This window comes from Argiope bruennichi, chromosome 1, assembly GCF_947563725.1.
Source record: "Argiope bruennichi chromosome 1, qqArgBrue1.1, whole genome shotgun sequence".
NCBI classification, from domain to species: domain Eukaryota; kingdom Metazoa; phylum Arthropoda; class Arachnida; order Araneae; family Araneidae; genus Argiope; species Argiope bruennichi.
Genome location: NC_079151.1, coordinates 107274982 through 107294137, shown reverse-complemented (window position 1 = coordinate 107294137; position 19156 = coordinate 107274982). Strand labels below are relative to the sequence as shown.

The 19156-nt window shown below is 24.7% G+C and overlaps 1 protein-coding gene across 1 annotated transcript in view; it reads left to right on the top strand.

The window, feature by feature from the left end:
- The window catches only part of LOC129967399 (uncharacterized), a 28378-nt gene that overhangs the window by 7116 nt on the left and 2106 nt on the right, over positions 1–19156 (top strand). Inside the window, exons 5-16 of the mRNA XM_056081883.1 lie at positions 189–309; positions 2606–2691; positions 4437–4502; positions 5676–5862; positions 7275–7351; positions 9001–9119; positions 12092–12192; positions 12622–12953; positions 13033–13140; positions 14246–14455; positions 16063–16164; positions 18730–18858. Of these exons, the coding sequence (XP_055937858.1) occupies positions 189–309; positions 2606–2691; positions 4437–4502; positions 5676–5862; positions 7275–7351; positions 9001–9119; positions 12092–12192; positions 12622–12953; positions 13033–13140; positions 14246–14455; positions 16063–16164; positions 18730–18858 (1638 nt within the window). The remainder of the gene's footprint in view (positions 1–188; positions 310–2605; positions 2692–4436; positions 4503–5675; positions 5863–7274; positions 7352–9000; positions 9120–12091; positions 12193–12621; positions 12954–13032; positions 13141–14245; positions 14456–16062; positions 16165–18729; positions 18859–19156) is intronic.

Below are 19156 nucleotides of genomic sequence, written 5' to 3'. Positions count from 1 at the left end.
TTAAATATTTAAATTTGATGCCTTTTGGAAAATTTACAAATTTAGTGCATGTATGACATAAATTCATGCATATATAACACACTTTTGAAGTTGAAGAAAACCAGCATCAGATACTTTTTAGTGGATAAGATGTAAAGAATTTAATATTATGAAGAATAGCAAAAAATCATATATTTTGGCTATTTTAGCTTGCAAGTCTATCTCTCCAAGCAAGCTCAAAAATATATGCTTCTCGTATTGAAGCTCTCTATAAGGAAACCTATCAGTTCCATGGGCATTTACAAACAATTGTTGTAGGTGGGAAATCAGGTAAAGTTTTATTATTTTTTATACATTCCCATGTTATCATTTCTAATTTTGCGGTATAATATATTAGTGAAAAACTTTTTTACTAGACTTTATGTTTTTTGTACAGTTTTTAAAGTTCAAAATATTTTTGTTTTATGTTTAAAAAAAAGAATATTATTAAACTATTTATGAAATTAATCTAATTGTTAATTTATTTGCACCTTATTAACTACACAAACTGTTAATTTCCGTTTGTTTGTTAAATCATTCTCAATATGTCAAAGTAATAATAAAAATTTTTTCTTTTATTAATTGTTTTATTTTATTTTTGTTAAACTTCTATGAATTTCTTGTCTTGTCTAATATTTTCATTATTGATTTATTATATAATTTATTATAAAAGTGAAATAAAAAATATCATTATTTTAATTTAATGACAATTATGCTGAAAAAGGCTTATCAAAATATATATATGAAACCAGTAGATAAAAGGCTTCATCAATTTAGATAGATTCTGAGTATGATTATTTATAATTCTAATATATACTCTAATATATAATTAATTTATATAATTTATAATCTCTATATAATTTATTGAAAATGCTGGAATACATGCATTTTGACAGAAAAAAAAAATAAAGGTTTCTGAGTGTGCTTTTTTTATATGGTTGATGAAAAAATCAGCTTATATTTATTTCCATTTAATTTTAGAAGTTTAACACTTTTAGACAAGCATTTGAAAAACTTACTTAAGAATGAAATACTTCATGGGTTGCATTTCTTAAAAGACCTTTTAAGTCTTAAATTACATATGAATTTTTTATATGATGAATATGAACATAGGTGACTGCTGGTTTACATTTTAATTTAATTGAAATTAATGATTTGCTTACTTGCTTTTATCAAGTCTATTTAGCTAGAATTATCCAAAATTTGTACTGCTTTTGAATTTTGTCTTCTCTTATATAAATGAGGACTATTCCTGTTAAGCTGCCATCCTATTGCTAGTTTCTAATTCCTTTAGTAGGTATTTATTCCTTTACTAGGCCTTTTTTACTTTTAAGGAGGGTAGAATCAACCTAATTAAAAGAAGGGTTGTGAATATTGCTTTTGCTTTAAATTTCCCTCTGCTTTTATGTGCTAAAAATTGATAGATATTTTCTCTGTGCACTTATTCGTTCTGATGCCAGTTTTAAATATGGCACATAGCTTTGTCATTTATCACAGATTTGTTCTTAAGTGATTTGGCACTGTGGTAATAACAAAAGTTGAAAGGTGCATTTAAGGTTGTTGTTTTTTTAATCCAACAATTATGACTTTTGTTTTGTGTTAAAATGTATGCATCTTTTTTATTTATTTCCACTTTGTGCAAAACTCTTCCTCTGAATTTGTTGAAACATTCATATATGCATATTTCTGGAATGATTTTATTGAATATAATTTCTGTCATATCCTATAGCATTTCTTCTACATTAGGCTTTATAGATTGATATTATCTTTAATAACTAAAATTTCGTTGCCACTCGTTATTCTTTTTATAACATATTAATGTTATATATTTTACTACGGAATGTTACAGTTGCTTCTTTAATTTCAAGTTCAACTGGAAACAAGCTTAATATTGAATATATGCCTTCTATTACATTTACTTCATAATCTATGATGCTCCAAAATGTCTTGATGCGGCAATTTGTTTATATTTTGTAGAACCAGCTGGCAAAGATGTTATCTAATATTTCCAAGTTTATCTATAAAATACTAAAATAAATTTATACATGATTAGCCTCAGAAATTTATCCTCTGCTATCCTTATTTATTATTTTTTTAAAATCAATTTTGGTAATTATAACAAATTTTTTTCATATAAAATTTAATACATATATTTAAATATTTTACTTTTATGAATAGTTAGTTATATTTAGTGAAATCTTCAAATCTAATTATAATTCAACAGGTATATTTTCTTTTAGAAAACTTTGCATTACAGAAATATTTATTCCTCCTACAGATAATTTTTTTAAGGTTTCTACTTTTAAAAGTATAGTTATTTTTAATGGTTATTGATAATCTTGTGTAATATTTGTATTGTTATTTTATCTTTTGTTGTATGTTTGTTATACCAAGCACACGCCTTTTTGTATCATGGAAGGGGGGAGGGGACTCCATCAATTTATTTGTGCATATTTTTTTACTGATTTGTTCTTTACTGATGACTGTTTTGTGATTAATGTGTATATATGTAGATAAAATATCATTCATGCTGATTTTTTAAACTCGTGAATTAACTTTGTTAATGAATGCTATATAATTTATGCAGCTAACTCTAATATGCCAGCTGATTTTGATGATGATATGAATTCTGATGAAGCTGTTGAACGAAAACCACAAAAGAAAAAATTGAAGGTAGGAAAAAAAAATGTATTGAATTTTTAATTTGTTTTTATCTGAAATAAGTGATAGATATTTTAAAGAATTTTGTGTATTGGATTGCTAAAATAATCATTTAAATTGTGGTTGAATAAAAAATATAAGCTTTGTCTGAATAACTGTAAGGATTATTTGCTAGGAAAGGATATTAATTATTCTTTGAAATGTACAGAAATTCCTGAGGAGAAACTTTTTGAGGTTTGTGATGAAAAGTACATAAAAATATTGTTGTAGACAAATGCTTCAAGGATTGAATTTTGTTTGTTACCAGTTAACTATTTATAAAGTGTGTCTAATATTATTGAATTATTTGTTTGGTATAAAGTTTAATAGCAGCATAGAAAGCTGCGATTTCTGTCACGAATTTGTTTAAATTCTTTGTTTGGAATTAATTTCAATTGGTTTGTTATTAATTTTTATATTTTGAAACTTTATTCACATGCAATTTAAATATGTTTTTCATTGTTTATAGCTCCCATGATGTAGATATTAGTTCAAGATAGTTGATATAATACTAAAGTATGGAACTGACTATTTGATGGCATTAAGCAAATTCCAATTAGTGAAGCATCAAAAGCATAATCATAATAATTTGGAAGATAATTCATAGACCAATCAAAACTCTTCCAATCTGTGTATGCAATTAAGATGGAAAACTAAGATGTAAAATCAGAGAAAATTATGACTGAGTTATTTTGTTGCAAGAAAAGAAAATTTAAAATGTAGATTTAAAGGGCCTTTTTTTTAAATCATTTAATTTGTAATGCTATATTAAAAATAAAATTTGATAATACTTATTCATTTTTTAATTCTTATTGTATTAAATAAGTAACTATTGAGCTGTGCATTCTAAAGCCAAAATTTTTTAATAGAATGATCTTACAAGAAAATGAATTTTTGACAATTATGATGCATTCTCTATTTTAAATTTGTTCAGCAATAAAATATGAGCCCAGAAATTTTCTTTTTCTCTTTTTCAGCTCTTGAAATCTTTTAAAAATTTGAAAAAATATGTTTTGCAAAATCAGGAAATACTTTGGTTACATTGTTAAAAATTCACTACTAATTTCAAGTTTTTACTTCTACTATGTTGACTTTCCTCAATAATATCCAATGATAATTTTCATCACATTAAACTTCTCTGAACAACAATTTTTAAAAGCATTTATAAAGTATAAGGTTTAAAAAAACACTGATCTTTTAATGTTTTTCTTTAATATGTTATAATTATTAAAGTTTTAATCCATGTTTTTATGCTTTGGAAGAAAAACTTTTTACATGATCAGCATGAAATGTGTTATGCGTAAAAGAAAATGAGCTGCTGTAAACCCAGAAATTCATCAAAATGCTAAATTTCCATTGAAACATGTTTTTCTCTCTATTGTAATTATGCAATTAAAAAGATCATTTTGCTAATTTTGTTTCTTTATTTTTGAAACCAATATATTTTTCACTCCATGAAATGGAATATATAAAAAAATATACTTTTTTCGATTTTAAAAAATAAGTTCTTGGTATTAATTTGTTTTTGAATAACCAACCTTCTGTTTTATAGTTAAAGAAAATATAATTTGATACCTGTCCTTACTTCATTAACATTTTATGTGAAAAATTGATTGAGTTTATAAAAAGGAACTTCTTTATTTTCATTGTTTTCTTTTGATAAACTGAAAACATTTTGGTTCTTTATAAATAATATTCTTTTGTGTTATATTTTGTAGTCTTATTTGTGTTCAGAAGACAGCATAACTCTCACCAACACTCAAGGAAACAGCTTCACAACAATGGTATTTTTGTCTTAATTATATGTATATGTATTAAAATAATGCAGTTTCTAAGCTTTATTAATATATTTTAAAGATATTCATATTAGTTAGTTAAACTTAGGTTTAATAATGTTTAATAGTTATTTAAATCTTTGTTTAATTTATATTTATTTATATTTTATTGTTCTTGAATTGTACTATTTTAAGTTTAATAAATATAAAAAATGTAACATGGTTTTTAGAAATAGAATTGTTAAAAGGAATTATCCTAGTTAAAACATTTCTGGTTGTTTTGTGTAACAAATGAACAAAATATACATAATTCTAACTTTATTTAAATATATTTATAATCATAACTACTCATTCAAAAGTTATGTGATGCAAAAAGATACAGATAGAAAATACATTTAATTTTTTTTTTAAATGAGCTACAAAATTTTGCTACCAGGAAACAATTTTATGACAAAATTTTGAAAGATAATAATCATGTGGTATATCTGTTGGCATGTCATGAAGAAATTATGTTTTAAAAATCCAAAATAATGATTCCATTCCAGAATTTTTATCAGGATTTTGAAATTAAAAAACAAATTCTCCAAATATCCTAAAACTGTAAAAGTTTATGAAAAAATGTAAAGAAACAGGATTCTTAGCTATTCATCTTTGAAGAGAAGAAAACTAATTTCTACATAGTTAATTGAAAATTTTTTGTTAAAATTTTTTGTTAAATTTTAGTTAATATTTTAGAAAAAAAATCACTGGAATACATTTTATGAACTTTTATTATTAATAATTGCTTTTTCTTGGTGTGTCTTATTCTGTAGAGTATCCATAGCTTCAAACATTATATAGTATATTAATGTATGTTATTTATTGCAGTATGTTACAAAAAGGAGATTTAGATTTGCTTTCAATGCTGTTCTTATTTTGAATTTAAAATGAAATTTAAATTTAATAAATGAATATTAAACCTTAATTGCATAATAATTTTTTTTTTAAATCGAATCATGATAAAATCCAGAAATAATTGATAATCAAATATGTTTATTATTTTACATGTAGGAAAAATTGGCATAAAGAACTGGTTGCTTTTTATTTGATTAAAGGTTGTGCTTTAAAATTATGTTTAGTGCTTCTCATATTTATTCACTATTATTGTATTATGATTGTATAAATCATTTTATACATTTGCAGCCACATGGGAACTTTGAGCTCATAAAATCAGCTTTTTCCACGGCTCGTACTGCAAAAAGATTGCTTGATTCTCTGCCATTGGAATGTGATTCTTGTAAAATAAATTGTGCTACTTCTTCAAAGTGTTTTAAACCTAAAGAATCGCCACCTGAGGCAGTTAAATTTCATTTATCTAAACAAATTAAAGGTAATTATGTAAGGTCTTTAAAAATCAAATTGCAGTACATATTTAAGGTGTATATTAAATAATTTATGTGATTTGGATTACTGAAAAAATACAAAATATAACGTAAAATGTTTTGTAAAAATAAATATGTTTGCAAGAATTATAGAAAATAATATAGGAAAATTTCAAATTTTACAAAGATGTTAAACTAAGTAAAATTAATATGAATACATTAAACACAGTTAATCTAAACCACACAAACTAAATAAATTCGCAATGTCAATAATCTTAACAAATATTTTAGCTTTGAAACAAATGATTTCCCTCCCCTCTTATAACATAAAGTTTTTTAGGGAAAAAAATATTCAAGAATTTTACTTAATAATAGAAAGAAAATAGAAAAAGGTTATGATAAATAAAAATACATCAACATTTATATAAAAAAATTAATAAATAAGCCAAAATTTATTATCAGTCATATTTAAAATTTCAGGCTGTAAATTTTTGATGCAGAAAAAAATTGATTTAAAATTTACGGTTGATTCCTTTTGGTAGTTAATGTTATAATTATATGGTATCAATTCTAACCGTTGGTAGGATTAAATCCCTACTAACAGAGAAACGTCATTACATAAATAACAAATAATTACTTAAATAGTCAATATAGAATATTCCTTTTTGGACAGTTTTTGCTAGTTTTTAATTTGAAAAACAAAAGATTTAAATTCAGATTATATCTTCAGGTTTTATTTTATTTATATATGTAGATGACAAGGATTCTTAATTGTATAATTTTGATTTTTCATTTACATAAGAAAATTATGTCTATTCCATACAATATGTTTAATGGATTATCGGGATTTCAATGAAATATATTGTCTGAAAGATTTTATCTACATTATTGAATAATATATATAATCAATAATTGTAATTTTATGTTTAATTTTACTTTTATTTGCTGGAAGATAATACAAAATATTGCTTTATATATATATTATCATTTAACAAGCAACACTATATATTTTAATTTTTCAATAAAAAAAATTAACTGAATTTTCTGCTTCCAACAATAAAATAGCTCTTTTATTAGAGCACTTGATCTGATAAGGGGAAAAAAATAATAATTAGTGAATTGGTTGTGATGAATTTAATTTCTGTTTTCTCTTTGACTATTGGAATAAATTTGTATTGCTTCTCAAGTGACAATGTATTTAATAATTACTGAAATATCTTTTTATGTTATCATTGTTTCAATGATTGTTTTAGTTTGTATCTATTTTCTGAAAGTAAATTCCTATCACTTTATGTTTGAGTGAGTAGTATTGCTTAATCACTTTATGTAAAGTGAGTAGTATTGCTTAAAAATAATTTTGGGGAAAAAAAAATATAACAATCTATGAAAATAAAGGTTGAAAACAATTTTTTTATTTTAGGGAAATTAACTGGAATAGAAAATCTCAACATCAAGTCTACAGAATTTGATGACATTGAATCTGCTAATAAAACTATGGTAATGTAAATTATAAGCATGCTATGCTAAATCTACTTTTTAAATACTCTTGATTGATGAAGAGAAAAATAATTTTTACAATAATAATGATTTCATAAATCAAGATGTTTTCATGAAAGAAATTTGTTTATATTGCCTATTGTTTATTGTTAAGCTGCAAAACCTAAATGATACTTACAAAATATTTCTTTAAACTAAATCAAATTGTTTATTTAGAGATTTTCATTGTCAAATCAAACTGCTTACTTGAAAAGATTTACTTATATTTATTGTTTTTTGTTGTTTTGTGATATATTCATTACATAAATTTTCTCTTTCTTTTATCTTTCAAATTATTTTTTTAATGCATTTTACAAAAATTTGCATGAAAACATGAAACAGTAATATATTTTCCCTTTTTTTTTTCTGTTGTATATATTTTTTTTTATATTTTGTTGAACTTTTCAATCATACCTAGAGCAAGAACTGAAAATTAGAAATACATATAATGTTTAAGAGCATATCAAATATGCAAAGTATATTACATTTAGACTTGTGATACAGTCAATGTAAAATTTGATTATAAAATTCTTATCCTACTTTTAATTTCTTAAGTTTTTAACATTTATGTAATCATTAAACAAGTTTACATGTAGCTGTATCATATAAAAAGTAACCAACAAATTTCTTGGAAAAATTCACTCTTTTATTTTATTTTCTCAGTAAATATAAAAATTATAGAAGTATTCAATTTGAGTAATTACAATACAATCTCAATTTGAGAGTTAAATTAAATGACATTGTGATGCCAAAGTTTAAGTGTTCACTTTACAACACTTGAAAATTCACTTGTTATGAAAAGAAATTTGTAATAAATGAATTAATAATTATTAGTTTATTTATGAATATAAATTCTTATATGTAATTTCAATAAAGAACTAAAAGACAGAAATCCATTAGGGTTTAAGTTCTCAAAATTTGTATTTTTCATGAAATATCATAGAATTGCATATCAATAAAAAGATGATTTTATCAAGTATATTTTTTTAATAAACGTTATAATTAGAGAATAAGAAAAATGAGGCACAGTATGCTGAAACTGATATAAAATAACTTTATTTTATTTAAATATTAGTGTTAGTGTTTAGATATTAATATTGAGTCCATTTTCATTTTGTGTTCTTCATCTGTTGACATCATGTATTGAAGTTAAAAGGAGAACATTGTCATTACATTTTGTAATTGTTATAATACCAAGAATTATTTTTTTATATTGTATCTGTACTTTGTGTTATCTACTGCTCATTAGGCTTGCAAAATACTTAAAAAAAATATCCATATGATACAAATATAAAAACTGGTCATTCAAAATCCAGTGTAAAATATTATTGAGTAAAAAACACTGCAACTGCATAAAAAAGGGAAGAGAAATTGGTGGGAATTTACAGAAACATTTTCGAAAATTCGAATGATTTTTCTGAATTTTTGAAATGATAGAAGCAGGTTTGATTATTAAAAAAAAGAAGCTGTCTATTTATTTTTGTCTGTAGTTGTTAATATAATTTTATATTGATTCCTACTATTTGGATGCATTAAAGATTCTAACAATTTCTCTTTTGTAAAGGAAATATATGATTATACTCAATTATTTGTTTAAAATTGTTTTTCAGGATGTGTTTCCAGATGCTGCTGATCCTTGGGATGGTGGAAATGATACAAGCATTGCAGATAACAGTAATCATGCTGTGGATGTCATGATAGATCGCTTTTCTATTTTGGATATAACTGCGTGAGTTTCTCAAAATGTAAATTCAGTGTATTTTATTATCAACTTGCCACTTCTAGTGACCAGTTGGTTTTCTGGAAATATTGATTTTGTTTACCTTCAATAAAATCTATTATGTATAAAATAATATTTGGGGTTTCCTCATGAAAATATATTTTAGCATTAAATTGTAAATATGCTCTATTCTATGTGTATATGAACAATTTTAATAAATTCAAATCCCCTGGCATCATAGCAATTATTTAATAACATAATAAAAACATAATTGCCTGATTCTTCTAGCATTTGATATTTATGATACTGTAACTCCGGTTTCTCATTCATCTTGCAAATTGCTCTGATATTAAGCAGAATGTTCCTTCTTTAGCTTTCAGTAATGGAAGAAGATTTTGGGACTAAATGTTTGATAAAACAATGAATTACAATCTAATTAATTGCAAATTATGCAAAATATTTAAAAGTTGCTTTCATTTATGTGAAAGTTTATGATACTGTACCAATACAATTAATAATTATTAATTGTATTGGTATTAGTAAAAATATATAATTCTGAATTTTAAGATGATATAAAAATCATTTTTGTATTGAAGTATTTTCAGGATTTTGTGTGGGGATAAAAATTGCTTGGTTTTTTAAAAATAGCTCCAAGATTCGCATTCCCCACCTTCCAAAATATATTGTCAAATTTTATAGCTTTAAGTCATATACCCTGTAGAGCAGTGCCAAACATTCACCATCATTATTATTAGAGATAGTTCTAACTTATTCTTATTACATTCTGAAACAGTTGTTTTAAATTTAAAATATGTCATCACCTTCTTTTAAGCGATTTGTTTATTTGAATTGTGATCCTTTTTATTTTCTCATTCTGACAATGAAACAAATTTTTTTACAGCTTATATATTATTTTTAGAAAAATTTTAAACTTGAAATTCAATAAAAAAAATTTTTTGCTCAAATATAATTTTATATCTTGAGTTCACAAGGGAAAATTAATAAATAATTTCAGTAATTTAATGAAAAATAAAAATATTTTGGATATTTTTGCTAAAAAATAGAAGCATCTCTTTTTAGCTTAACATTTTAGCAAATAGTGTATTGCTTTTGAGAATCTTTTACTTTAATTATTATTATTATTTGATTAAATGGTGTTTTGTTGTGAATATTGTATTCACATTATAAATTAGCAAAAAAAAAAAAAAAAAAAAAAAAATATTAGGACGTTTAAAATAATTAGAACATTTTTCATTGTATTAATTTTAATACTGAAACCAAAAAAATAGTTTGCACATTCAAATGTATTTACTGTAACAACTGTTCCATATCCTTTGTGTTTCAGTTGTTTAAAAAATTTGAAAAACTGTCTTATTCTTTGTTCATTGTAATATAATGAAAAGAATGCTGTAAGTTATGATTAACATGCTCATTATCTAACAAATTTTTTAGATATTTAAAAAAAATGAATGCTTATAGTAAATAAAAATGAAGCTAATTTTCTCTATAAATTGGTGAAAATGTTTGGAAAAGTATATTTTATCCAATTTTAATAAAAGAAATGTCTTAATTAGACCTATTACCTGCTCTTTATTTAAAGGCTGGCTGCCTCCCATACTTTTTTTAAAGATATAAATATGCCTATCTAATTTGTTAACTATTTTATTGTATTGTGATTTGACTAATAATGGAATTTCCATTACAATGACAAATTTTCAATCATTTATGCATTGTGGTTTTAATGAAATTTATTTGTATATGGAAATGTTAGTTGTGGTGTGTTTCAGCATAAATATAAATAGAAAACTTATGCATCCATATTAATCATATACATTAGAGCTGATTGATTTTATTGCTCAATATTTTTCTTTAATTTATAAATAATTGTATTATACTAGATGCAACAATCCAGACAGGCTATTATCTTTTTAATATTCCTGCATATGAACTAGCAAAAGTTGTTGTAGAAAATGTGTATTGGCAGAGTACTTAAGAAATATATATTGCATTTTACATGTAAATTTAAAATAGCATTAAGTGTTTTATTTTCTTGTAGTGGGATCTTCACTATTCATAATATTCACAAGCACTCAAATCAAAACTAATCTTGACAATGAGATTAAAATAAGTAATGATCCACTAGCAGAAAAAAAATACTGTGTCAAATATAAAATAATATTAAGAGAAAATATTATCAGTAACTTCCATTTAGTTGTAAATGAGAATATGATAAATCAACATAAATTTTAAACAATAAAAATTGCAAAACTCAGCTCATTGACTATAATCCAGCATAACCACAATTTGCTATTCCAGCCTGCCTGAAGGCATTGGAATAAATCTTAAAGACACAACTCTGCAAAAACAATTACAGGAACTATGCCCTAAAAGCCATACCATCACTAGCTATGGTATGATTCCACTCTTGGAAGGCATGTCCTGTCATCGGTAAAAGATAGCCATCTCAAACCATTTCTGTACCTACCAGAATAACAAGAATCAGTTACTATAATTTTTGAGGTGGCCCTAGTTGGGGATATAATGCAACAAATTTTCTTTAAAAAAATTTAAGAAAATGTGTTGTTTACAATCCATGACTAATTTTTATTCATGTTTAAATTTATAAATAGATTCATAAATCAGTCATTTTAAACATTGAAAAAACTAAGTTGGTTACTGTCTAAACAAAAAATGGAGTTCATGCATCCAATGATGACACAAACCAAAGGAACAAGAATATTTTTAACTTTACCCAGCATTACAGATTTAGTTGAACTTTTCTGTCATAAATCATTACGTGAATTCATTTAAGAGTTCTAAATTTCATACAGACTTGAAAAGTGAAACACAAGATGTTAATTTAAAAATAGTTACTTATAGTTTACAATTGGATTATTTATACATTATTTTTATGTTTATTGTTGTTTTTAACTTATGATCTTTATACTTTCTAATTTCATTTCAATATGAAATATTTTTAGAGACATTTTTGCTAGGGATATATCCCAGGCAATCACAAAAGGAAATGAAATTGATGAAAGATTATTGCCTCCACAGTCTGCTTTAAAAAGAGTTTTGAGAAGTAAGTCATTTACTATATCAATATTTTGTGAATAGTAAACTTTAAATACATTTTTTATTGTAAGAATATATTGTTTTGAAATGGAATCAGCTAATTTATATACAATGGCTCATACCAAATACACATAAAATTCTAAGAAAAGGCATTTCTTTTTATTTCTAAGTGACCATATTTCATTCTTGCATTCTTTAAGGCTTTCTGTATTTTTAATGCATAAATCCACTTAGCTTGTAAATTCATTGCATTGAAGAGGAAATTATTTAATTAGATATGATAAAATTGATTAGCTTTTTCAACATGAAAAAATTAATTCCATTCATTTACATTTAAACCTTTACTGTAAATCTATATAAATTTTATTTAAATTATTCTGTCTTTTATACTTATTTATAATTTCTTCCAATAAAATTTCCTTTAATCTTATTTTAGCTGTAGAAAAAAAGCCAAGAATAGTTGGAGATGAAAAAAAGAAGAGAGAAAAAAAGCCAAGGGAACCATTTTTTACAATGGATCAAGTGGTTGACAATTCTTTGTTTTTGCCTGGGAAGAAAATTAATCTCACAAATGCAACAATTAATGAATGGTGCCTGGCTGAAACTACAGAGCTCTGCACAGGGCATGAGACATTGTTTTCTGAACTTATTACTGATGATGAATCTGATAAAAAAAATTCAGGTGAAAAAGTCAAAGCATTTTATACTGTCATTACTGAAATGGAACCTCAGTATTGCCTCAAAAACTACTTCTTCAAAAGACCAGCTGTAAGTTTTAATCTCTGAATTTAATTTTCTGTATTGAACTTAAAAGGCATTATTAAATCGGTTGCTTTTCTTTATGTAGCTGTGGAAAAGATGCAGGCGATTGCATTCACCTTTAAAGTCACCATTTTCTTTAGCTTCCAATATGCGCCCATCTTCTTTTGGAATGTTGCGGAATCCGGAAATAGATGTAAGTTTGCTTTTATTTATTGATACTAAAAGTTTGTATCAATCAGAATAGATTTCCCATAGATCACTTTATTGGATGTCGTCTTAGAAAAACTTTCTATGAAGTGTTCTAATCAGAAATTCATTGCAGAGCCAAAAATTTAAAAGATTTCTATGATGATTATCCTGTGATGCAATGAATTATATTCATGTGCCTTTTCATGATTATAAAATGTGAACCAAATAATAAAAAATCTACAATACAATAGCTTTAATGAGTAAACATAATAATGAATGAGAAGGTTGTTTAGTGTATTTATTTATTAATTTTAAATGCATTTTGATGCTAATGTTCAAATTAAAGAAAGTCGCTTTAATGCAGTTCTATTTTCTGTAATAGTCTTTATTTTTTCTCTATAGTTGCTTATCTACTGTTTAGTTTTGAACTATTAATAAATTCATAATAAACTTTAAGAATTGAAATAATGTTTTCTTTTTTTGTTTACATTGCTATGAAAGTCAGCAAAAGAAAGGATAAAGTACAGATTTTTAGTTTAAAATAATTTAAGTGAAAATATATTTTATTCATTTGAAATGTGACCATAGTTGACCCTTAAAAGTAGAAAATGTATGGCCTTTTAGGAACATGTTCTTAAAATTTAGTGAATCTACTACTAACTCATTTTTAATGCTTCTTTAAGTTTTTGCAATTTTTCCAACTTGTTCTTGTAATTTATTAAAATTTAGACTGGCATCTAACAAAACATTTTCACTGTTAACCCATTTCTTTTGAAAATGTTTTTCATAACCAGATGTGTATGTATATATATATATATATATATATATATATATATATATATATATATATATATATATATATATATATATATATATATATATATATATATATCCAAGGAAAAACTAGGGCAAATGGTTTTAAATGAAGAAAAATTAAATATTATATTTTAGTCAAAATTAGTTTTTGCTTTCTAATATTGAAAAAAACTTTACAAAAGCAAATATTGCCAAGCCTTTACAAGGTTGAATTCCTTGTTTGGTTTAATATTTTTCAATGATGTACAATGAATATTTTTTTTCTCCTCATCTCTGTATTTATTTACTTCTAGCATAATGCATCTTTCGAAAATGAAGAGGGCATAGTCCAGTCATTCAGAGATCTTTCATTGCATGACTCTTTTGAAAATAATCATTGTGATGATGGTCCCATAGATTTACCATCCCCTGCTAAAAGTGATGAACCACTGTCTATGATCAATAATAGAAGTGGATTTTTGGAAGAGGATATACAGATGATGATGGTTACACCTCCTGAATTGGTAATTATGTTCAGATATCTTTTACTTTCATTTCATCATTAAATAAAATCAGCTGGAATGCTTTCAACTTTCTAGAATACTGTCTAATAAAGGTACCATAAAAATTTTGCCTATGGGCAAGCCAGGTATATCATTAATTTTTATTCCCTTCTAAATCAAAGAACAGGACAAGGTGAAAAAGTGACAACACAGCGAGTGTGTGTATCCCCTCTTCTGAGTATTACTGACACATTTTGTGCTTTGTAGTCTAAGAAAGAAAACTACATGTATTTTAGATGCCTTCTTTACAAATGATTGAAATTAACATTTGATATAAATATACAATTTTGGTTACAATACATACCAAATTTCATATATCTAAACTGTTGCATTTTTCAGTGATATTTTTCATGTGCATACAAATATACAGGCAGACAGTAAACTTAAAATATGATGAATATCTATAATTCTGATGATAAAATTGTATGTCAAATGCATCTAGCTAGTTACTCAAAAGCTATTGTAATCACATTCATAATGATAGACTTCTTTTCACAGTCACTTAAGAAGAATTTTCTGTAGATCTCATAAATCTGATTTAGTGCAGTGGCAATCTAAACTCCTGATTGGTTAGGAGTTCTTCACTGATTTTTCTTTGGAACAGTCAAATGGATCATGAAGTTTATGTTAGAAGATCAGCTTATCTATTTCCAGGAATTAGAAGGCATCCTTATTTTGATGTCACCAATCCTTTACTAAATAGGTTATCTGTTTTATTCTATCTATCTATTATCTTCTAATAATTTGTTAGAATATGATCTAGCTCTACTCAACGCCATTCTTAACTCTTTGTATCAAATTATCAATGAACAATAAAAACAATTTTCTTTGTTTTTAAAGTTTCATTCTGACATCATTATGATAATAATTACTTCCTTTTATATAAAAAATATCTTTGGTATATGATTTTTGAAAATTTAAACATTTAATTAATTTAAATAGAAATTTAAAACCAAGCCCTCTCTTTTTCAATCGCTTATTTATTTCTTAACCTTTCTATTTTTAACAATTGTTATTTTAACTAGTTTTATGATTGATAAAAAAATTTCTACTTGTTTCTATTTCATTTATTATTTCTGGTTGAAATTTGATATTATATGAGCTAACATATTTTCTGAATCTTCAAATAAGTCTGTTATTATCTAAATGCTCTGGAATTTTTATCCCATTTCAAAGAGTAATTTTGGAATCAAATTCTATTTCATTTTAAACACTGTTTGAAGTTTTATAGAAGGGGGGAAAAAAGCATTTTGCTCAGGTTCGGGAAAAGAAAACTGCATTTATCTCTTTTGTTTTTTTGAGTAGAATAAAGAATAAATATGTTTGCGTTTTTAATTATAGAAATTCAGGCATGAAGTGATTTGATTGTATGTTATTTTCTTGAATTTTCATCGAATCTTAAGAAAGTAATCCTTCAAAATTGTTGTTTTATTTTGCTTGATTTAGCAACTTTTTGTTTCTATTCATTTTATCTTTATACTTAAATTCTTTATTCTGCTGCATATTTATATATTTGAAGTGAAATAAATAAGAAACACCAGATAGATTTAATTCTATATTTTTTGCAGGTAAAACCTTTGAATGTTCGTTATAACCAAAAACCTTTAAATATAGATTCAGACAGACTGAAAACTTGTATGTGGAGTGTCATATCTGCCAATCTAACACAAGTAAGAAATATTCTCTTACATGTTTATGAACTGAAATTAGATATTTTTTTTAATCAAGAAGGGAGGGGGATTAATAATGGAATATCTTATTCAGAATCTGTTCTGCAAGCAATTCAACTCAAATATGCTACACAAGAAATTCCTCATTTTTATTATAAATTCACAGATCAAGGTGTTTTTTATGTGCTAATTAGAACGCTGAATTAAAATTGTGAGTCTTTGAAACTAACATTACAAGCTTTATTTAATTGAAAGGGATATAGAAAAGTTATATAATAATTTTCAAAAGAGCTTTTAGAAGTAACACAATACCCACCCTATTTAAGGGAGAAATAATCTTCCTTTGTACATAATCTAAGATTTCAAACATCCATGTTAGAGCTTCTATCATTCTCTTAAATATTTAGGTCGATTTTTGAATATTTCTGTTCACTTCCATTGAAACAGTGTTGCAATTTTATAGCATGAATATTAATTTTTCGAAAATTAATATAAAATCTTTGGTTAAAATATGATAGTTTGGAAAACTTACTGAAAAATGTTGAAAGTGATGTGAAACGACTTTTTTAATCTTTCTTATTTCATGCATTCATAATGACCTATACTGAGAATGTGAAAAGGCATTTCAATTCAAAGTAATAGTTATTTAAAACATATTATACATGTGTGTGTTAATGCATTTTACAAAACAAATATTTCTTTCTGTTAAATTCATTTGAAAAAAAAAATCTCATTTTTATAAATATTTAATTTACATCAATTTTATTATATTAATAATAAGCAATTTTTAAAATAAATCATTTTTATAATACAGAGTATTAGGAAAAATTCACTGTTTATAAAGTGTGCTCAATAAAAAATGAAATACTTCTTCAAAAAGATTTAATATTTTCTAACTTCAAATCTTATGAAAATATTTTCTAAAATAAGTAAAAATTATTAATGTAAGTTTTTATTTGGTATTCTATGGTAATTTTAAATTTTTAATTTGCATTATGGTAATCTCTACATTGTACCCCTGTACGTCTATCTTCTATTTTTGCATTTTTCTTTTGTTTGGGATTTTCTCTATGAAGTTCATTTATATGTAATAAAATGATTTATAACCACAATGATACAGTCTTTGTTACATTGAACAAGTAATCAAGTAACAAGAACATTTCTGAATCAAGTGATTTCTTTTTGAAGAAAGATTACAAAAAAATCTTCCTTCCTACATCTGAACTTGCATGGAATATTGTGTATTGGATAATTTTATATCATAGTTGAAGTTGTTTCGGAATTTTCTGTGGCTTTAGTGGGTATGTTACAAGGAAATACAAATTTAAGTAAGATATGCATTGCTATGTATATAGCTAGAAAGCATAATAATGTTTATTCATCACAGACTAATAATGTGAAGAATATTATTCAGCATCTAATTTCATTAGATTAAATGATTTTTCATAAGACTTATAATTTTTCATAAAAGTGATGATGCTACTGATTAGCCCATTAAAAAATTTTCACAATGAATCACTTTCTTTAAGTGGCCCCATAACCAGAAAGTCAAATCAGCAAAACTGGTGATCATACAAAGAAAACAAACAGCTAAACATCCTGTTGTGAATGAAAACAAAAAATTGCCACAAAAAATATATGGTCATTGCATGCTAGTTCTAATACTTAAAAGCCTGTTATCTTGCATAAATTATGTTGAAGCAAAATATTGTCATTGCTGAATTTAGTTAACCCAAAAGCATTGGCTGTATAATGATGCTGCTTGTCAGTGCAGTGCTATGGAAAAGAAATACATTGAAAAGAATAGTCCAATTAATTTAGAAATGAATACATTGTAAGCAATAATGTGAGGCTAATGCAGTGAAATTGTATTTAAGGTATTTGAAGGTTCTTCTCCCAAATGTGGCAATTCTGAGTGTTCACCATTCTGTTTAAATACCAGTATGTATGCAACACACCAGTATGTATTCTGAGAAGAAGAATCAAATCAAATAATAATAATAATAATGTTTCTGGCCATACCAAACAGCTGCTGGGGTTAATCTGGTATAAAAATTAATTAATTACCTCATTACACTCTACATTAACACTATTAACATTTATATTAAATGTTACTTATCACTCATTTTCTAAAATTAAGTTTTAAAACATATAAATTTCAAATTTTAATTATTACTGTTATTATGAACAGTTTAATAATTGATGAATACAAATAATAAAACATTTAATATGTAAAAATAATAAAAAAATTATATTTTAGAGTAACTTTGTAAAACATTTCAGTGAGGCTCAAATTTTGTTTCATCTGCTTTTCTAGTCTATAATTAAAGTAGTTGGGTAATGAGAAATAAATGCTTTTGGGTCATGTCAATATAAAAGCTAGATAAATATCAGACTGAACAATTTTGCATCTATACTATTAATTTAAATAAATTATAATTTCTATTCTAATTTATGATTAAATGTGAGTTTTAATAACTGATCATTAATTTTATTTTTTGTTGTTTTATATATGTATCATACAAATTGATCATGAAATGTAATATATATTTATGCTTTTTCCAGAATTCTACAAAATCTGTGCTTTTCTCAGAAGTTCACAAAGAAGTCCAAAAACGATATAAACCAGACAAGCATGAAATTATACCTCAACAACTTAGCTTTGTTATTTTGTTGATTTTAGCCAATCTGAAAGTATGTGCTGTTAGATATTTTATTTGATTACTCTAATTTAGTTTAGCATTTATGAAAAATCATGTCTTTATGGTTTAATAATTTTTACATCTGTATCCAAAATTATTGTTAAAAAATTCTATATTTCGTAAAACTTTTATATAAAATGGAAATTTGTCTAATAGGTATTTTAATAAATTTTAATGGATAATCTAATGCATATTATATATATATATATATAATACTTTATATATATATATATATATATATATATAATATGGGTCTAATTTCAGTTCTAATTTATTTCTGGAGTTTTATC